General features: G+C 45.6%; 1 protein-coding gene and 1 long non-coding RNA gene across 9 annotated transcripts in view; one reads left to right on the forward strand and one right to left on the reverse strand.

The window, feature by feature from the left end:
* FRMD4B (FERM domain containing 4B) overlaps positions 1–22,299 on the reverse strand; it is a 106,044-nt gene that overhangs the window by 26,082 nt on the left and 57,663 nt on the right. For 7 of the 8 annotated variants that reach the window (XM_052679254.1, XM_052679253.1, XM_052679256.1 and 4 more), the window contains exons 5-7: positions 20,755–20,839; positions 11,295–11,351; positions 10,309–10,331 (exon numbers count right to left, since the gene is read on the reverse strand). In XM_052679254.1, the coding sequence (XP_052535214.1) occupies positions 10,309–10,331; positions 11,295–11,351; positions 20,755–20,839 (165 nt within the window). The remainder of the gene's footprint in view (positions 1–10,308; positions 10,332–11,294; positions 11,352–20,754; positions 20,840–22,299) is intronic. The other variant, XM_052679257.1, reaches the window with a different exon arrangement.
* On the forward strand, positions 11,276–12,033 carry LOC128078740 (uncharacterized). The gene is made up of 3 exons (XR_008205780.1): positions 11,276–11,373; positions 11,645–11,786; positions 11,868–12,033. It is a non-coding gene; the product is annotated as an uncharacterized LOC128078740 (long non-coding RNA).

The raw sequence follows: 22,299 nt of genomic DNA on the forward strand, positions 1-22,299 counted from the left end.
CACGACTGCTCTGAGAAAAGAATGCAGTCAAGTTCATCAGCATCTGCCTCAGCTTCAGCAGCCAGGTTTTCCTTGAAGGTGGTTCCCCACTCGTGAGATGTTTCCATCAGATTTAAGCATTACAGATTTTCTCTGAGCTGCATCACCCGCTCTCCCCTCCTTGCGAGCACCTGTAGGGCAGCTGCAGCATGGCAGCTGCTGTATGGGATGCAGGAGGCAATGGAGGTGCAGCAAACCACTCACATCTCCAGTCTCATGGCAGGTATCACAAGGAAGGCGAAGCAAGTGAAAGCTTTTTGGCTAATCGCCCTCCAAGCTTCTCCCCCGGCCCTGACAGTGTGCCTCAACCCTAAGAGGGACCACCTCTGGGGATGAAGAAACAGTTCAATCAGCGGCCTCCTTATTCTGCAGTGCCTTTGATGAAGTTGCCAAAAAGAGGTCAATTAGCATGCAGGAGCTGTTGTTACTGAGCTTTTCAGCCAGCAAAGCCAGGAATATGCACTTTCTTTTTTTTTTTCCTTCAAACTGGCAAGCACCCAACTGCCATGAACAGGGACATCTGGGCAGAAAATCAGGATCTCTTCTCTCAGCACTTATACAGCCAGTGCTCACACAAGCAGAGTAGTTTTGTTCACCCCTTAAAAGCCTACTGATGGGATCAAGATGTTATATGGTGTCCCAGCTTGTAGATTAACAGGGCTTTGTAGGGACATGTGAATCCTCCTGGTTCCTCAGGAACCAGAGTCAAAACAAAAACCTACTCCAAAATGAGCGAAAAAAAGTCCCACAAAGTCCTGAGCAACCTATTCTGATCTCACAGCTGACCCTTCTCAGAGCAGGAGGCTGGGCTACATGACCTCCTGAGCCCCCTTCCAACTTCACTCAGGGTAATTAATTATTAAAATAAAGATTTCCTGCTTTTCTAAAGCTTGACTTATAATTGCAATGGCTGCATTAAGAGTCAGGGCTGGCAGGGAAATAGTGAAGGAGGAGAAGGTTTCACAAGGAAGCAATAACAAAATAGCTCATTTTTACCAAACAAAAGGACTGTTCCTCTAAATATAGATTCTCAACCCCCTACTATTCATAAGCAGAGGTTTAATAGTAGATCTTTAAGTTCTCTGTTCAGAAATCTCATTGCCAGCCAAAATAAGGGCTGAAGTACTGATGAAAATGATGCTGGAGGTCAGCAGCACCCTCAGCATATACTGCAGAAATGTCACCAGATCTGGCAGCTGTGTACAGAAATGCCACATCGTGTCCCATATGTTGGAACACACTGTGACCAAGGTGCTGCCATCACTTATGTGATGCAAGGTGGGCTTCACCCCTGCAGCATCGAGCCAGAACCATGGACCCTGGGGCAGCTCAGTAGCAAGCAGAGTCCAGGAAGCTGTGACAACTTTTAGAAAGGCTGGAACTCCTCTGTTCTTCTGCCAATCTATGAATGAAATCCAGTTTCTTGAAATAGCAGAGAATACACTTCTTTTAAGAGGCAAAGTTGGTCCTTAGGACTTTTCTTGCTAAAGGGATGCAGTCTCCTGTCTGGTTGATCTTGTAGACCTGTGCTCTGTTCCCTATCAAAATGGATTTATGAGGCCCAATAGTCTATGAGAAGCATAACTGTAAGATTAAACATGAAACAGTCCCAGAAAAAAAGTGAAAGATCTGGAGAACAGGGCACAGGATCTTTGTGTGCTGAATGCCTCCGAAGCACCCTGGCACTGCAGCACAGATCTGCTGACTGCACGCAAAAGGATTAGCATCTGGGATGATTCACAGCTTCACAGATAATAAAAGCCTCAAACAGGCATCTTCCTTCCTTCAAGAGAGTTCATTATCACTCCATCTGCAGAGAGGAGACCAAGCACGTCTCCCCTTGACCCTTAGGATCACTTTCCCAAGCCCTCTTGGACCCAGCCGTTCCTCAGAGGTGACAACTGCAGATAGGAGCGACAGGTTGAATTATTACCTGTTCCTGTTTAGTTTCAGCACAGCCACCAGATGACCCAGACATTGCAGAACAGACGCTCCAAGCCCCAGATATCCTACCCAACCCACTGTCCAACCAAACAGATGGTGCTCCTGCTGTGGACATGGGCAAAGGTAGTGGTTCTCTTCAGAGCAGCAGGCCTGGCTGTTGGGACCACAAAGCCTACTTGTGCTCCATCTGACCAAGGGGTTCTTGGCTGGTGGGTTATGGCATGAGTCCAATGCATAAAGAGCCCAAAGTCAACAGGACTGAACATTTTTGGCAAAAGGTTTGTTTGTTTCCCAGGAAAGGAATCCAGGAGAACACTTATCTGAAGTATTTTTTCCACTATGGAGAAGAATTAAAGAAAACAAGCCAACGGACCCTTTCCTTCCCATGATGTACAGGGGAGATTTCTCCCCAGCAGGTATTGTGCAGAACTTGTACTGATCATAAACATCTACATCAGAACCTCCTCACACTGATCCTTGCCTCTCATTCTTGGTATTTTGTCTAATTTTCCACTCATCAATGTCAGCTCTATACAGACTGAAGGGCAGCTTGCCTCCAGAATAACCAGTCACAGCATTTAGCCACGTGCCATACTATGAATAGAAGTTCCTGTGTCCAACTGATCTCTAGCAGTAAACCAGTACCAATGCCATGTGCTTCCTACAGTCTATTAGACTTCCCAGGACATTTTAGATATCCTTCTAAAAGCTCACCAGAAACCTAAGGGACCACATCATGCCACTGGGGCATCCTCTGCTGAAAGCACATAACTGAACATTGAAAAAGACATTTATGCTCCCTGAAAGTGCATCTTCACAGCTTGTAATCATGTGATACAACGCTCCCTGCCAAGCAAAGATTTACAGATCTATGCTAATTAAGACCATTTGTTAATGGCTGCACACACTTTCCCTCATTCCCACTGTCACAAACAGTTTATGCCTGTTGCTAATGCAGTAATTCAAGATAATAGACGTAGATGTAACAAGATGTGGTTAATGAGATTAGCATAAAATGTAAAGAGCAATAGCCACACCCACAGCAGCAAAAGCAATATTGTTGGACTACAGCATAAAGTTAATCAACCCACATCTACTTTGTGAACATTAATACCTCGATAAGGACAGGGCTTCAGACAACTTTTTCACTGACTAAAGTGACAGCAGGTGTGTGTCTCTGCTGAACTGTGTTGACAACACTTTTCAAGGTAGCCCTTGAAACCCCATTTATTACTGGGAAAAGTTCATTGTATGATGATTTTCCTCTGTTCTTGAAGCATCTTATCCTTGCGTAAACACTTGTTCTTATTCTTCAGCATGATCATTAGTAAGTTATTCCTGGGTCCTTATTTCACATTTGGCTTATTCTAGTAGTGGATTTTGGCTATACTGTTGGTGGAATTTAGAATCGCCTTGTTCATAGAAAACACTGACCATCTTCACAAATTAACCTGAAAAGCACATCAAAAATCAGCAGCTAGTTTTCAGAATCACATGCAAGATAAAGAGTTTCCTTCTTACTCTGTTCAAGTTGCTTAGAGCTAGCGATATAACTCTGTCTCACGATATATATATATAAATGATGGTATGACTATATATATATAAACAATGATATAAATAAATGCTCTACACGTACACGAACAGCCCATGCTACTTGTTCTACAGCAGCCAATGTCCAATCCAACACCTATCTGGCATCACCAAGGTCTCCAACTTGTTCCCCTCCATATGACCTGAGATGAGAGGCAGCAACATGGGCCACCGTCACAAGGCAGTGGGACTGCTTTAGCAGCAGGTGCATTTTTTGCAGGTTTTTGTTATGTTTTAAAGCAAACAGAAAGGAAGAGTGGGATGCCTTGCATGCTCCAGTGGAGGTGGGTCAGCCTCCCAAGGTACTACAAGGAACAGGTGTGAGAAGAAAGCAGCAAAGCAAGAGGGGGAAAAAAAAAATGAGCAGGGTTAAAAGTGCAAGAGAAAATAAGGGGGAAGACACAGCAGAGAAGGTAAGGGGAGAGACGATTGATTTAGCAGCTTTTGAGTATGTCACAGCAGCAGGATCTTGGCAGCAGGATTTTGAAAAGCACTCCCTGACAAATGCTCCTTTGTGACAAATGCCAGACGTTTCCCATCATTTCCCAGCCTTTCAGTTTATGGTCTGCTGGCACACTCAAGAAAGTTATTTTTCCATTGAAGGACAACTGGGACCCAGAACGCCTGTGCACATAGGGCTTCCATCTGCAGGGGCAGCCAGAGCCCAGTGTCCCCTGGCCAGCGGGGAGCTCTACCATGCAGGGCTGCAGTTTGCCACTTGAATACCAGATAAGAACTGCCTGCTCAGAAAGGTATTTGAAGAGCCTTCCAAGCCTCATACACGAAAAGCAACATGATAAAGAGTGCAGATGGCTTTTTCAATACCAGGCAAATGCTTGAGGCTTGCTGCACATCTCTTCTGCAGCCACACTGCTGGCCCAGGGATTTCCACGTTATGCTGCAACACCAGCTTCACCTTTAGTGTCTGACCTCCTGTTCCAGCCTTCTAGGCTAGTTTCTCAGCTTCCTGAGCCCTGCCTGACCCTCTGAAAAAGCAGCACCTGTTCATTGCTGGGGGTTTGGTGACCTACCCACTGGCCTCTGAAAGATGGAACAGGAACGTTATAGAAAAACAATCTTTTGCATCAGCTATACACACATACATCTGTCTCTCGTGGGGTTGGACCAGATGATCTCTGGAGGTCCCTTCCAACCTTTACAATTCTGTGATTGCGTGATTCTCCGAGGACATAAGAGACCAGGCAAGAGGGTGAGATGATCCCAGATTTTCATTGGCACCATTTAGATTCCCCTTTTGCAGGGGCCATTTCCTTGGTTTTGAAGATAAAACCCTTTGGTGTTTGAACCCTCTGGTGCACATTGCCACTGGTCAGTCCCATATCCACACATACAAAGCTTCTCAGCAGTGCATGTCTGTAGGATTTCTCTGTCAGATCTGACAAAGCGGGATGGCTCTGCTTTAGCTGGGATTCACTGCAAAGCAAAATATGACCATTCACTGCTGCTACAATACTTGAAGGATCCCCAGCTCTGCCTCACAACGACTGGCTGTTATTTCTAACGCTCACGCTCTCTCTTCCTGTTCGCACAGCAGTCAGATTAGCCACATTAATTGTGGCTTTTTAACATGTCTGAGTGCAGCAGCAAAGTTTACAGCTTGTTATCACAGCTCTGCCTGCTGATATAGAGATACAGGCAACCACAAGAAAAATAAAATATCCATGTAACAATGAAGGCCTGACAAGTCTGCAAAAGCAAGAGGCTGTAGCTGAAAAGCTGTCGTCTCATTTCCTCTAGGCACAGAACACGCACCACTGAGTACATCCCAGCCATCACAAGGGAGGAAAAAACAAATGAGGATTTTCTCTCTGTCTTTTTGTCCAGAGTCAGCACAGAGCCTGGACTAGGGCTAGAACTGCCTTACATGAAAAGGGGGAATAAAAAAAGGGCTGTCGAGGGAGACTCGCATATGAATGAAAACACAACAATCTCTTTGCTGCCCCTCCAGAAAGTGTATCAACATCATGTACATAAAGATACTTTATTTACCATTTCTGTAACCATTAGAGCTACTTTGCCTCGTGCAAGCAGCAAACCCCAAGAGACCAGATTGTTGAATTACTTGAAGTATGCTCTTTTTTCCTATATCAAGTTTTTTACTCAGCATTTCTGCACCTAATTCATGCCAACTCATTTGCTGCATAAGCACACTGTACTAATTCCTCAGAAGCCCTTCATTTCTTCTTCTTCTTCTTCTTTTTTTTTTTTTTTCCTCCAAGTATCCTATTAAAAATAAAACTAAATTGACATCATTGCAGAGATGGCATAAGCTCTGGTTTGCCCTGAACTTTACGAATCTACAAGCAGTACCAATAGAAGAAACCTGTTGCTGAAATAACCAAAATAGAGTTAATGGTTCACAAGCAAGCACCCAGTGAGGTATTTAAAGGAGAAATGCACAGAGAGTGAAGTCACAGCCAAAAGGCAAAATACACAGTGACTCACTCAGCAAACAAGAAGCCACGGAGCAAAGTGAGTGCACGCACAAGAGCAGAATGCTCAGCACTGATTTCTCAGCTGCATGGACATGATCAACTGGGAACAGTGGGCTGTGCTGGAGAAAGCCTCTGTAAATACCATTGCAGAGGCATTTAAAATATGCAATTAAGAAAATCCCAACTAAATTGAATGGGTGTCTACGACAGGCACCAGATCACCTTGAGAGTGAATCCTGCTGGTTGTGTATTCACCCACCAGTACAGCCCATACCCTGCTGGGAAAGACACACTGGGGCTGACAGAGGCATAAGGACTGTGCTCAGCTCTCTGTCACTGTGCTGACACCAACACCTGGGCTCCTCCCTGGGCTAAGCACCATTTGGATCCACTATGAGAGCTCTCAGACCTCTCCAGGATGCAAACAGGCAAGTAGGGGATGTGCTGCACATCTGCGCTTTGCTTTGACCCAAGCTCAGACCACATGGAGCTCTGACCATTTGAACATGGTGAGGTTTCTGAAAATAGGCTGAGCAAGCTGGAACCAGCAGCCCTCAGTGTGTCCTCTCCTAGAACTGGGCTGCTTTGCAGGCCAGCATTGCAGCTAGCAGGTGCTACACAGTCACAGCTTTATCCAGGCAGCTCCTTCCTAGCACTGTCCACACCATTATTTCCATGCTCTTGTGCACCAACATTCCCCTGTTTATTTGGCAGAATAACTATCCTCCCAAGCAAACACTACCCAAAATTTAAGAGGGAGCGCTCACTCTTAATTAGGATTGTTGATACCAGTTTTCTGCCCCTAGACTAAGCACTTATTCTGTTCTTTAATGAAGTTTGTCACTGTGGGAGCTCCTGAGCCAGTTCCCCTGTGGCTGCAGCGTGGGAGCCTATCTTGCACACAAACCTCTTCCTGTTGCAGGCTGCATTTATCACTCACGTACCGATAAATCCCAGTGTCTCACACATGTCAGCTATCAGGAATTCATTATTTAGTCTGTGTTATGTTACACCAGGCAGGAGTTATCTTTGCAGCCCACAGGCCAGAATCAAAACCGAATGTGTCAGCTATTTAAAGAAAATGGAAGCCCTCCTCCAGCAACTTCATTAACCTCCAGGGAGCAGGGCTGAGTTTCAGGCCTGGAAGTGTTACTGTGGAAAACACGGTGCAAAATTATCAGAAAAACATTGTTTAAAAGCTACTTGCTCAATTCATTTTCATTTGATGTTAACAGACTTCTTTTTCTCCCCCCTCTAACACTGGAATAGCAGCGCAGCATTTTTAGGATTGTCAATAACACTGGTTATAAACTCTATTATCAAGCTACAAAGGAATACTGTATTCTATTACTATTTCTGAGGGCAAACAGTCCATAAACTAAGCATAAGTGAATCATTTATTTCTCAAAGAGACAAGACTTCATATTACAGAGCATTAACATGGCAAATAATCACCAGCCTGATCTGGTAACTGTGCTGGTTAGGTCTCTTGCAATATAAAATTCCTAAAATAAATAACAAGCAGCTTTTTATTTTCCCTCTCCAAAATTCAAACAAGTCAGAAGCTGCAACTTGAATTTCATTCTCTTAAAAATCCTCAAAGTTTAAAATTCCAAGATACTTTTAAAAATCAGAGAATCATTTGAATTGGAAGGGACTGTTAAAGGCCATCTGGTCCAACTCCCCAACAAGGAACAGGGACTCTGAAGCTTGATCTGGACACCTTGGAGAAACCAGAGCGATCCCAGAAGATGTGCACTGGGCATGCCACAGGTGGCATTCTGAAGTCTGTACTGAACAGGACATAAAGCTTTTTTTTTTTTTAATCAATGTCTTCAAAGCTAACATCTTTTCCAAGTGGGACTGGTGAGTCTTGTGTCATTCAATGCCAAAGCACACGTCCCTGTCCCAAGAAGACCCACAACATGTCACCTGCAAGGGCTGAGCCCTGGGATGCTCACACTGTCAGTGCCACTTGGCTGTGGGGTAACGTCCATAGAAGCCAGTGGCTGTTACTGTCTCCAAGTGCCCACATGTCAGGTTTGCACGCTGAAAATGAACAGATTTCCAAGGAATGCGCTCACTCACTGAGCACGAGAAGAGGGCGGGCAGCCTGTGGGAGATTACTGTGCTCTTCCTGCAAAGCCTTATCTGAGGAAGGGGTTACCGCAGAGCTGTGGGAGTTTATGGTGCCCTGGTACTGGCCTGCATATTCCCACCTGGAGCCAGCGAGAGAGATGTGCCCCCAACAACAGCTCCTCATGAGGCAGGCAGAGATCACCAGCGCTGTCCAGACTGGCCCATTTTTAACTGACAGAGAGGTAATCTCCAGGACTTGAGGCAATTCTGCACTAATCCTACATTAAAAAAATTAATCACGGCATTCTCACGTAAGCAGAAATGGTGCAAGATCCACATTCCAGAAAGTGATTCAAAATGGAATTGCCAAACGATAGGCAACACTGAGCACTTCAACCCCAGGCACCATAATGGGAGGCAGCCTCTGCGCAGAGAGCAGAAAGGCTGCAGGACGGTGCTGGTGGGTTTGCTGGGCCATCAGCCACTCAGCATCTTCACAACACACTGGTAACGAAGCCAGCACTTTAACATCGGTGGTCCAAATGACACTTGTGCTATGTAAAATCAAATTCCTTCACTCTGATGTGTGGGACAGCTGGCCATGCTCATTTGATATGGAGGCGTAACTTTTTTTTTTAATACAGCGAAAGCAATTGCTGCAGCTTAGGATCTTATGCAAAAGGCAACTGTTTGGAGAAGGAAATCAATCTTGTAGCACACCTCTTGCCTCCCATGTTCTTTAAATACTTTGGAAGGTAACAACAGGCGGTCCACGCCTTCCAACCTGTCTGATGAGGCATGCAAAATAACCACGTACACAGTTCTTGCGCTTGTGAAGCAATACTTACAAACCTATTTATTGCAAACGATAAGGAGTCAGAACTAAGTTCAAACTGCACAAGGGAGGTTTTAACTACAAAGGCAGTTTTAAACCTTAAACCTCTTTTCCTGAGGGCTTGTACCAGGCTAAGAGAGCCTATGCCACCAGGGCTGCAACTTAGCAAGTTGCTTCTAGTCAAGTGAGCCGTGGTGACGTGAGTTCCCTGGTTATCTGTCCTTACATTGAGGGATGCTGCAGGAAATCAGGCGAGATGAGCAGTCTTACTGGGGTGAAGGGCAGCACACTGTGGCTATAAGCAATATCCTGTGGGTCACAAAGCAGGTCTGCAGTGTGAATAGGAACAGAAGTATCTGTACAAGCAGCCCATCCAGCTGATCTTAGTCACAAGGGCATCTCTTCCTCTTTGCAGGCGTGACAGCACACCAACAAAAACCAAAGAGGTCTGTGATGAGCTTTACAAAGCGTGCCCTTCCACACAAGGAGGACTGGCACCAGGGCCAGAACAGAGCTGGCACTGACGCTGTGCACTGGAAGAGCAGCAGAGAATACCTCTGCTGGGAGTTTTGGCATCAGGCACAACTCATATCCTGCATTTAGGAGGTAGCCCCTCACTGGACATTTTCCAAATGTGTCTGTTGCAGCAGGAAAGCTGCTGCAGCAAGAGCACAACATCCTACTGCATGGAAACTCAGCAAATGGTAAAACATTAACGTGACCAATGCCAACCTTTTGAATTTGTTTGCTCAGCAGGCCGTTCCTAATTGAAGGTCCTTTCCCTGGGCTCCAAGAGCTCTGAGTGCAACCTCAGCTCCCCCCACAGCTCCCAGTGCTGCTATCCAAACCAGTGCACGGAGGTGACCAGGCAGAAAGAAATTTCCAAGGGCAAACACTCTCTTCGTGTGCAGCCCCAGTGCAGCACACAGCTCAGCACAAGTGCTGGGTCAGGTGTGGGCTGAGGGAGGCCTGGGGGCAGCTGCAGAAGAAAGAGGCTCATTGACCTCAGGCAGGCAGCTGGCAGCTCCATGTCCCCCACACGTGCTGTGGTTGGGCACGGTCTGCAGCACCAAGCATGGGCTGGCTGGGAGCAAAGGGCAGCAGCTCCCCGTCCCACTCAGGCATGCACTTGATGGGAGGGGAGCAAAGAAGGATGGCCTGCAAAATTGTTTTGATTCTGAGCCTGTTCACCAAAGGACTCACCCTGCAGTTAGATTTTATCCAGTCTAGCGGTGCATTTTGCTTTCTTCAGCGCTGCTCTCAGTTGGACTTTACCCCTCATTTCTGATTGTTTGAAATACAATGCAAACCAACCAAAACACATCCATCAAGCCCATTAGTATTAGAAAGGAAAAATGTTATTACCTGGAATAGTCCCCTTTAGCTTCCTACAATTGAAAAACAGTGACAGAATTAAAACATGATCTCTTCAAAAGTCCTCGATTTTCCCAGTATTGTTTGCTTCCCCACTCCCACAGCTTTTTGGCTGGATCCCGACCTCAGCCACACTCACACAGAGCCCAGAGGCTGCCTGCATGCAGCACTCAGGAACAGAGCTTGGCCCTTCATGCTTCCAGCTGTAGATTATCCACCTACACCGTAAATAAATGTGCTTCTACAAGCAGGATGAATTTCAAGATCCACATCCAATGTCAATTTTGCTGCCCAGTAAGTGAAATACAGTTCTCTCTCTGATTGTCCAAGCTGAAGGTCAGCTCCAAGAGCAGGTCAGACTTTTGGGAGGAATTGTGCTCTTGGAAGCAGCTCAAGCAGATCAGCTTTGCTGAGCATTTCATAAATGGGGGTAGGAGTTGAGCACGGAGGACGAACATTTAAAAGGTAGATATTTATTTCACAGGAAGTGGTAAATAACCAAACTTGAAGTCTGAGGACAGCACAATGAAGAGGAAAAAAATAACATGAAGTAACAAAGGTATAAAACATATGCTCTGAAAACTTCAAACACAGCACAGCGAACTTCAGCTGCAGTACTATGCTCTTCTCAGATATCCAGCATATATTTAAATTAGAAGATTAAGTGATAAATTGGATGTAAATCTGCCAAAATAAATTACTTCCCTTGATGAGCTTTTCCTTTTCCATTCTCTCCACCAAGTTAAAATTGCTCAGATGCCTATTTCTTTCACTAGCCTACGAAGAAAATAACAACTCCAGAGACTACAAACAACAAATGCTACATGATTTTGTCCTCGTGGCATGGAGGAAAATGCAGGAAAATAAACCCGGCAAGGCAGCACACAGCTGAACTAACAAGTCAGGGGGCTGCCCCGTGCCAAAGCAGCGCCGATGCCAGAAAGTCACCGCGCACCAACACGCAAAGAGCAGCTTACCTGCAGGACCAGGGCTGCCAACTTGAAGACCGTCTCGCTTTCGACTTCGATCTGCCCCTGTGCAGGGAAAGAGCAGAAGGTGAGCGCTGGGAGCCGTTCTGTCCCCACAGAGCACAGCGGAGTGCCGGTCCTGCCTGGCTGCCAGCACAGCTGGGTGGGAGCCCGACTCTGTCCCAGCCCTCCACCCGCCACTCCCGCCTGGGAAGCGTTTCTCCTCCTTTCGTGAGCACTCAGTGTGTACACAGACACACGCAGTCCGATTCCACCTCCCCCCGGCTCCTCTCCCACCCCCTTTTTTCTTAACATCGCACGTTGTCTTTCTGAAGCTTTGTCACATTGCACACACCCAGGCAGGTACCTGATCCCGCACGCTTCCAAACACAATTACAAACTTGCCATGAACCAGGGAAAGGAGGGTGAACCAGAGGAATTTATGGCTTTAAGCATGCCATTTCCCTGGGGCAGAGACCTCAGCTCTTTGCTTTGATGGTGGTACGCACACCCATGATGCTAGATAAATGATAGTTATTAATCGCGAGGTGAGTATAACTAATTTTCTTTTACCACACACAGCCTGGAGATCTCACAGTTCCTGCAAGTACACATGCAATGCTCAAAGAGACTCCATGGACTTCTATCCTCCAAATCTCCATTCTTGACCCCCCTCCAATATCAGGCAGAGTCCTGTCCTGAAAGTCAGTGACTTCAAAGCTGCATTTGACAATAAATGCTAAAAATCAAAACCACACCAAGATCTTTTTTTCTTTCTTTCTTTCTTTTTTTTTTCCCCCTTTTGCTTGCAACCTTCAGTACAGTCTTCCCAAGACAGTGTTTTACAAGGAGAAATCATTTTGGTTCCATAGCAGGACCAGCAGTAAGACTGGAAGAGTCATGAACCTGCGTGTCAACTCTCAGGTGGTCAAAGCCACTCTTGATACCTACTGCAAACTACATGTAAAGGACAAAACTTCCCCCAGGAGCCATCCCTTGAATTTTTGTGCAAAGATTTGTTCTTGTTAATCATCTGCAAGAGAAGACAGTGGACACAATGTCCCGTTCCACCGAGACCTCAGCACATTCTCCTGTCCCCAGAACTGAAAGGCTGAATGAGGGACAAAGCTGAAATAGTGCCCAAACCATTGCAACAGGAAGATCTACAGACTTACCCAGATACAGAGAAATGACATCTCTAAACATACGGGGCACATCTGGAACTTGGGCTAATTTATCACAGCTGCAGGTCTGGCCCACAGAGACTGAATTCAGAAGTGAACAAACAAATAATTCAATTTTCATGGAAAGGAAGCTTTTTGCCAGCTTTGTCAATAAAACATTCCAGCAGCAGCGCTCCCCCGGGCGGCTCCACCAGGGCAGACTGGGAGGAATTTCCCCTTCCCAACAGGTGTGGCAACAGCTATGCAGAAGTGGCCTCCAAAGCATTCCCAGACATTTCATTAGAAGAGGAGGGGCACATCACAAAGTAGAAGGGAAAAAAAGCTTCAGATTCTTCCCTCCTTCCCTCAGATCTCTTTAATGTTGATGCTTGAGAGAAAAGGCAAGGTTTGAAGCCCCATCTTCATGTAGGTGCAATTTTCAGGCACTTTGTTACTTCCAGGTCTGCATCAGGTTAGTCTTTGTCATGCACATCTGTGCTGCCTTCTCTAGCTTAAATTACATCTGCTCCAACAGCCTCTAAATATCTCCATGGCAGGAGGAGGGGACATCAGGTCATCCCAGCACCGGCACATGGGGAACTCAGACATGAGGAAAGTCATCACCCAGAAAGCTCTGCTGAGCAGGAAAGACAAGCTCTATTTCAGCAAAGCTGTTTCTGGACCACAAAATCAGGGAAAACAGGGCCAGAAGGGTCCTTAAAAGCTCAGCAAGGTCACCTCCCTACCCTGGGGCAGAATCAGCTACATGGGGCTCATCGCCTTCATGCTACAAATTCATGGAGAGACTTAACTATCCAAACGCAATTCTCACATCAAAGGCTCTCTTTCTTTGTTGCAGGCTCCAAGGAAAACTCTGCAGCATTTGGGTGAGTCACTTCAGCATTAAGTCCCTGCTGACCCACAGCAATAGGTGCTGCTGGCATCACAACACTGTTTGGGACTTAATAACCCAACACCCCTTCACTTTTTATCTTCAAAGCACATCCTGAACATCAACTAATTAGCAATAGTAATTATGGGACTGCTCTTATGTGTTGATTTACTCAGTCCTAAATACAAGCTTTAGGAAGCTCTGGTCACTTCAGCAGGCTGCTATGGCATTTTGATGAACGCTGAAAGTGAACTCATAAACCACCTAATTTAGGGATTTAATGGGCTGAATGGGACTGCCTTCTTCAGGAGTTTCAGTCTTTGCTTTCCTGGTGAGGCTTTTGCAGTGATGATGCCCTTGCTTACAAGTGCATTGGCAGCTGTGTTCAGGTACGAGCAGGTAAGAAGATGCTCCCTGGCCTGATTTTCACAGGGACTAAAGTCAAACAAAAGATGGACACAGAGGTGAAGGTACCACCTGAGGTCAGGCTGTAGTTAAGCAACAGGGAGGGAATTTTAAGCAAAGGATTCCAAAGCCCAGCACAGTCTTTATCTAACAGAGTAATGCTGCATAAATGTCAGTCTCTTGGACGATTCTCTTTAAGTCTGAAATTATTTTCCATCATAATATAACCTTATTTGCCATCTGGTTCAACAATTGACCATTGCTGTAATATTATCCAGCCCTGGGCTGTCAAGGTGTTGGGACAGCCTTTGACTGGATGCAAATCCATATAGCAGTACATATCACTCAAACAGGAGCGTAGGACCAGGGCTCTCTCCACTCTCAGACAACACTTCAATTTAGTAACAATCCTTCTGCCCCAAGGCTGGTGAGCAGGGGTCTCTGTTTTAGCATTGCTTTAACAGCAAGGTCAAATTTCAAAAATGGAAGGGGAAGAATGGCTGTAAGAAAGCTTCATTTGCAAAACCTGCCATTGGCAGGGTAATTCCAGCACAGGTTTCTGTGAGTAGGCGGGGGCCCTGGGAGCCAGGTCAGCAAAGACTCTCATGGCCATGTGTTTTAGATGAAGATGGAAGGCTTTCCTAGATGTATCCCAAGTGGGAACAAGGTCACTAGCATGAAGGTTAAGCAGATGCATGTAATTCAGATAATGGAATCTGAGTCTTATACCTTTTAGATGTAAATAAGTCTAAACAGAATAGAGGGTGCAGCTCCAGGGAAAGGATGAAATTGATATTTTTCCATTAGAGTTTACATAGGGAGCAATCATTTTAACTAAGGAGACAATTTCATCCCCCTATGTGTCTCACTGAAACCCACTGGCTTATCTAAAAACTGCATTTAGTCCAGAGGATTCAGGTAGCTTTTGTCATTCTGACAAATATCAGAATAAAATGCTGCAGCAGATGTCCAGAAGGAGTGACAGTGACAATACTGCAGGAACTCAGAAGCACTGCAGCAACTAGCAAAGATCTGCCCCTGCCTTCAGTGTCCAGGTGCAGAACTGAGCCCCTGTTTCATGCAGGAGCTCAAGCCCTTTCCTACACAGAAACAAACCTATAAACATGATAAAATCACAAGGCTTAGCTGTGAATAGAGCAGCGCACCATCATTAAACACAGCATCAACAAGAGTTGACTGTCAGAGATGCAAGCCTGAAACCCTGAAGAAAATACAGAATAAGAATGGCAACAGCCAGACGAGTATTCACTGTGCTAAGCAAGTCTTTTGATTCCGTAAAGCAATTTTCAAATAAAATAAAATAAGCAACACAGGAACTGCCATCTCTAACTCTTCAGAACCAGAGCAATGAAAAGTTTCTTCTGAGCACACGTAACCTCCAGAGTTTAAAGACTGACAGCAGAAACATTTCACATGGAAACGTGAAGATTAAAATATTGAAGAACTCCTTCCCTCAAACCAACCTCTTTAAAAATTCATATCAACCAAATACGGCCCCCAAAAAATCCACATTAGGATCAAATAGCCTCAAGACACTTACAGTATTGAAGGTAATTACCTGTGATTTCTGACAGGTGATTAAAAAAGGAGAGAAAGAAGGGGGCAATTAAAGGGAAATGAGGGAACCAAACATCTGCAGGAGCGTGTTGAGATTGAGGACAGCAATTAGCTGGGTGTGGGCTCAGCACAGGTGAACAAAGCCACACCAACTCTGTGCTCTCACCCAGCACCACCACAAATTCCCCCAGCACTCCCAAACGCATCCCCAGAGTCCCATGGTGCAAGGCCAGGTCCCTGCAGAGGATAAAAATTCAAGGCTTTCCAGCACTTATGGCTTATTTAGGAGCACAGGCAGCAGCAAAGATGCCTGCACTGCTGGGATGGGGCCATCGCCCACAACCTGTTGCACCACGCCATCAGCAGCTCTGCAGTAAGTAGGTTAGAGAGCTCAGCAACATGCTCTTTCAGAGTGGTGCTCTCGGTTACACCTAGGAGACACAATGGCAGCAAGAGAATGCCCCTCCAACTTACCTGAAAGTGATCCCTCCAGGGCCTGTTCTGATCTCAGCACTTGCACCCGTGTCCCCATCCCAGCTGCACTGCCTGCGGTTCACGATGCCCCACAGAGCACCCCCTCCCCATCCCATCCCCTCCTGTAGCTCCAAACCTTGCTGGTCTCCTCAATGCATTCTTGGCAGGAGCTGTGAGGCTCAGAGGCTGTGGCCAATGCAGCCAAACAAAAGCTACATCACTGCTGCCCTGTATCACCTCACAGCAAGCCAGAGCTTCAGGTTTCTCTGTTACACCCTTTATTTTGCTGCCCTTGCCAACCATCCTCATCTCCTTTTTCTGTGTTTTGTACCTCAGCCAAAGCTCAGATGAAGCTGCTCAGCTGCTTTGAGACTTATCTGCATAGTTCAGCACAAGGTCCCCATCGTATAATGCTGCTTCTTCCCCCACCCCTCCCCCCACACACACCCCAACATGAACACAGTGTAGAAGTTAAAAGCAAAAAAAAAGGGGAAGGACACAAATACTTCTCTATAAGCCAGGATACATGGCAAGCATCATTAGGCTTAGCATATAACCAGATACTTTCACTTTCCTACCAGAGTGCCACAGCAAGATACCCAACACATAGACACAAGAACAGGCTGAGCTGTCAAAACAGCTTCACCCTATGGCCAGAAGATCAAAAGTGCAGAACTCTGTCACAGTTAATGCTGATAGTTAGGCTCAGAGGAGATGACTGACAAGAGATGCAAGGTACGAAGCTCCAGCTGCAAACCAGCTCAACCCTCAAGTGCAATGGGCTGGCCCAGCTACAGTTAGGACAGGAGCTACACCTCCCCACCAAAAGCCTCAACAACTTTCCAGGGCATCATTGCCATCTGCAGCAGGCAGCCTTGGGCTGACCTCAACCACCATGCAGGCCCTCAACTATACGCATCCCACGGCCAGCACCTCCCCAGGCCACCAGTGAGGCTCAGCAGGACGTATCATGGGGTACACCACTGAGTGGGGAGCTTCCATGGAGATCTGCCAGTTGACCTGGGTGTCCCAAGAGTCAAGGACAGTCAGTCACACTGCATTCACTGACATGTCTGTGCTCCACCTTCATCTGCTGATGCACCACCGGGGGCTCAGGCCACGGAGGTGGCCACCAGCACCCACAAGAGCAGAGCACAGCCTGGAAGGCAGAAGAGCGAAGGCCAGCTGGTTCTGCTGGTCTTCACCCTGCGCCTCACACCTGCCATCCTCAGGAGCAGAATGACAAACAGACAGCATGTTTTAGTAGACTTGGCTCAGATCAGACTATACGGAGTTACAAAGCTGCATGGGAACACTCCCCTCTCCCCAGGGAAAGGGTAGAATTAAGAAATATCCGTATAAAACTTTCAAGAGCTATCTAATATACAGCCACTTTGCTCTCTCTGAGCTGAAAGCCAGCCAGACGTCATGCTCACACCAGGGGTCTGCTTCAACAGCTCTTCTCTCTTAAGCTCTGGGCTTCAGGCTGCCAAGTGCTCACAAGCATCGTTTTTCATGAAGCCAGCATGGTTACAGACTCCACCAAAAACTTTCATTTCCTTTATGTTATTATTTTAAAGGCGATTCTTGTAAGTCCTTAAAACAAAAGCAAAATTAAATAAATAAATCCCCCAACACCTAAATATAGTTGGGAAAAGGGGAACACAGCCAACCTGACCCAGGATCTTTGTTTACAGAACGTATTTTAAGGACTGGCACAGAGTCAACTATATGGCTGCAGAGCTATATGGAGGTTTTAGCTGTAACGCACAATAAACTTGACAGTGCTTTGCTAGCCCAGAAGGGTGTAATTTTTCCAAACTTGGCTGTTTTGAACAAAAAGACTAATTTATCTTTCCAAATTTATCATCATCATGTATGTCATCAGCTCCTACCCTCCTTGAAAGCATCCCAGCTATGGTCAGGAGTCTGTGCAATAGCACAATGAGCGTGTTACAAAGCTCTCCTACCCCCTGTGCAAACACATCAGTTCTGAGATACCCATTTCACCTGAAAGCGCAGGCTAAACTTTCACTGTGTAAGCCTCCACTGTGCAGAAGATTTCACAGATCACCATAAATCTAAACCAGCTTCTTAAATTCACTGACAGGAAAGAAAGCACATAAACTGAAGTTGTCACTGCTAAAGGCTTTCAGGCATAAGTTCTCAAAGCCTTGAAAACGAGAAACGTGTGTGAAAACAGCGTCACAATGAACACAAAGTATGCTTATGGCCATTGCAAAATACACACTGTTAACCACATTTATAATTAAGTCACTGAGAGGCCCTTCCATAAACCTGGAGATCTAAGCTCTAGCAGCTCCCAGCTCCTGCTTGTGCGCTCACACTGCTCCTGGCAGCACACAGCTTCTGCGAGCTCCAATCCAAAGAGCAAGGATGTTGGAGAGCAGAGCCAGCCAGCCATACTGACTACATAGGACCCAGACAGCCATAGGATTGCAGCAGAGCAGTGAGACAATGGGCAGCTTGACATGAAAAAAGGGTAGGGCCAGAGAGCTGGCAGCATTTGTTGTCCAGGCTGGAGTCCAAGCTGTATGCACCCACTAGTGATGAGGAAACACCGAGTGTTCTTACAAGCAGAACAGCAAATGTTGCATTCAGTTCATGTGCAATGAGAAACAAGGAGAGCATGGCCAGCAAACCCTGAGTGTGTTGGCAAATCTAACAGAAGAAGTTTATTTTCCAGGTGCGTAAAGCAGTTTTGCATTACACTGCACAACGTGTACCAGAAGGAAAATGTTGTTGCAGTGGTGGACTGAGATAAGAGCAGTGGAAAGGAGCAGCTCAGTGCAGCAGCAATTCTGGGTGCAGACCTCCAGCACTGGTAGAACACAACTCACAGAAGCAAGAGTGAAACCTCAGTTCTCATTGCCTGGGGACAACGGGGTCCCCCCCTGGCTGCCCAGCTGCTCACAGGGGATGAACACAAGGTAAACAGGACATGTAGAGAAAGATACAGGTCATGCAGGATGCACCACCCTGGCACATGGCAAAGGGCAGAGGCACAAGGGAGCTTTGACAGACAAACGTGGAGGTGGTGAGTGGGTGAGGAGTAGAAAGAAATACATTTTTGGCAGCAGAAATCTTATTGTCTGCCTTGTTTTTCCCTTGCCAAAATGACTATGGAATTTGCAAAATAGGCAAACCTCTAATTCTTCAAACCCTTGTTAGGGCAACCTGGCATCCAATTTGCAGAAAGGGGCAAAAAAGATTGCAGGAATTTGGAGCTGAGAGGCAAAGAAGGACAAGGGAGCAGCTATTATACCCCATTCAGAACAACAGAAGTTTCAAGAAAAGAAACAGGTTAGGAAGCTAAGCCTGAAGTTTACCATATGGGGTAAAAAGTTTTGAAAAGAATCTAATGTGAAGGTTAAAAGCTACTGAACCAAACAAACACTGAAAGTAAATGAACTTTAAGTAAACAGCTTCAGTCCTGCCTATGTTTCCACCCACTCTGCTGAGTTCCCATTGCCACCTATCACTCCCTTTGCATAACCAACACGGGCCATTTTGGTTCAATGCATTCCATATAAGTAAGGTGTCAGAGCACTGCCAGCTCTCAGTGAACATGGTGGCATGAACTGAATGACTCTCCATTGGCTTAATGACACATCTATGATCAGTGATGGCGTTTTTTTCACACCTTCCTTCTCTCTGCTCCCTTCCTCTCATGCTTTATGCAGCTACATAAATGCACATACAGGCACCAAAATACATAACCAGTGTTTACTTAAACAGCAGACTGCTTCTGGAGGTGGTGGCACCTTCCCTATCGCAGGAAGAAAATCAGTCCCACTTCCCACTTCCAAGTTTTTTGCCTTGTCTGAACTGCTCCAGTATTCCCTGAAAGGATCGCTGCAAGTTGCCAAGACCTTTCACTGGAAATGGCAAATAAGCCAAAGGGAGATTTGCTTTTTAATAAACTTTATTAAACTTAAGCAGAGAGGCCTCAAGTTCTTCAAACATTTATTTTAGTTTGAAGGTTTTGTGAAAAGGTGCAAGTTTCTTTCACTCTTCCAGAAAGCAATTCTTGTGCAACCCACGGCCACAACTTTGACATTAATTGCTTTTCAAGTAAGCTTTCTGATCCCACCAGTGAAATAATGAATACTGGATACAGTGAGACTCTTACAAAATATGAAATGTATTAAAGGTGAAAAAATCTGGCCTGCTATTCTGAGCTTCAGCACCAGCTAACAATAAACACTTGTTTTCCAAGAAGAACCAAGTGACCCTCTCAGGCAGATTAACCCATGAGTATAAAACATCCTGATACTCAAGTTTGATATTAACCAGGCTTTGCTGGAGCAAAGTTCATTGAACCTTGGCTGCTGCTGCTCCTCTGGTTATTAGGGTCATAATTAGGCTGCCATACTGCCCTTTTTTTTTTTCTTTCACAGAACAGGATGAACCTGCAGCAGATAGATTTTACTTTTATGATACAATATGTATATATACATTAATGTACCATATTAGGTATTGCATATGTATGGTATGAATAACAAATTTAAACATTTAACAAAAACAGTGGAAGATTTGTAACCAGAGTAAACACAAGAAGCACTGTAATAACTGGCTTTGATTGTGAATTGATGGGATTTGTGACTTTATGAAGGGAATTAAGGCATGAAATCAGGGCACTAAGAACCATGTTCACGGTGTAAGACTTTCATCACCTTCCCCAATGCCTACTATGTAGCACACAACGATATGTCACTCTGAGACAGAGTCTACCCAGAAAGCTACAACCCAGATTTCAAATGACTTAAAGCCTTTTTAGTATTTAACATATTTCAGTATCGTTTGCACACAAAAGGGCTGTGAAATCATGACCAGGAAGCCATCATCATCCTTACCCAGAGGGTCTGTTGAAGGGACGTAGGGAGGAGTAATGAGGAATGGACAACACAGAGCTGCAAAGGACGCTGAGCCTTACCTTGTGTACACAGGACTTGGCATTCAGGAAGAACAGCTCTACTGTTGTTTTATCCTTGAGGAAGGAGATGCTTTCAATGTAGAACCTGATAATTAAAAAAAAAAAAAAAAAAAAAAAAGAACAAAGTTACTTTCCTGTATAAGCTTCATCAAATCTAAAAATTTCCTCTCAAATCATTCCTTGGCACTTTGTTCTCCAGCAATAAAGTGGTACAGAGGAACTACAACCACTGAGCTTCGTTTCCTGCCTAGTAAGAGGGAACAAGCAGAAAATCATGGATCATGAGCATGCAGGGCACAATTCCTTTCATTCAATAGATCATAGACATCTGATGACTTCTCATCTCAGGGTTTAAAGGAGCAAACCTCACTACCAAAGGAAGCAAGTCCATGGCTGTTTATTCTAGCCCAGCCAAGGTTAGCAGATGTGGTTTGTTATACAACATTATGTATGCAGCTGGCACTCTGCAGAATCACACACAACTTGTCCGTGTGCTTCTCTGACTCACGGGGCATCAAAGTAGGCAGTGCTGAGATGCACTGAAAGGTGCAGAGAAAACACGTCTCTAATTTCAAGAGCACAGAACTGCCAAGACAGTTCAAAGAGATGAGTTTGTGTGAACGTGGTCCTGTCAATCTTCCTTTAGCTGGATACCTGTGCTTCATTATCGAAAGCCAACTCCTTACAGATTGGATCCAGGCTCTCCCACTTGATTCTAGACAGAGGGCACAGTTTTTTCAGCCAAACAAAGGGCTGGGGCAACCACCACTACCACCCTGGCAATGCAGATCCCACCAATGCCTTTGGCAGCAGGAAGGCTGGGTGGCTCATACAGCCTGCTCTGTGTAGCCCAGAGGCTGTCCGTAGCCTCCTGGTCTGCCCATTGATCTCTTTGTATGGAATATCTCTGTAGGATGAGGAGATAATATGCTCATTTCAAACTCATGCAGCTTTGGGACAGACCCAGAAGCCTACCCCAGACATCTCCAAGGGGCTTTTCTGTGATTCACCTTTCACTGAGAAGAGCCATGGGTATTGCTATATCCTTTCATGATCACACCAAGTACCATTTTAGTTACTCTCCTAAACTTCACTTCAGATACAGTCATGTTTCTCTCCAGAAATGAAGAGCATTAGCATGCAAGAACCTCTGCTGGTCCTTGCCCAGCATGCTGCCAGACCAACATTAGAGGCTAGTGCTTTATCCCAATAAAGCTTCCCTCCAGCCTGCTGAAAAGGGAATTTTATTCAACTAACGGCCTCATTTGCACTTGCAGTTTCTCTTTCAGCTAGAGACACCAGACATGGCTTGTAGTTACCCTGTAGCAGGAGACTGTAGGAGCCATTGGTCTGAGGAGGGCACTCCTGGACAGGCAATATCCCTACTCTGAGCAGACTTGGGCACTTCATCTCTTCTGTACAGCACAAGCTGTATACTCATCACTGCAGTACAGATGGGGAACACCAGGCCACAGAGATAAGGATGTTTGAGAGATTTGAGGGATGACAGTCATGTTTGGAAATGCAATAAAGTGTTCTTTTATT

Source organism: Tympanuchus pallidicinctus, unplaced genomic scaffold, assembly GCF_026119805.1.
Source record: "Tympanuchus pallidicinctus isolate F22 unplaced genomic scaffold, pur_lepc_1.0 scaffold17, whole genome shotgun sequence".
NCBI lineage: Eukaryota > Metazoa > Chordata > Aves > Galliformes > Phasianidae > Tympanuchus > Tympanuchus pallidicinctus.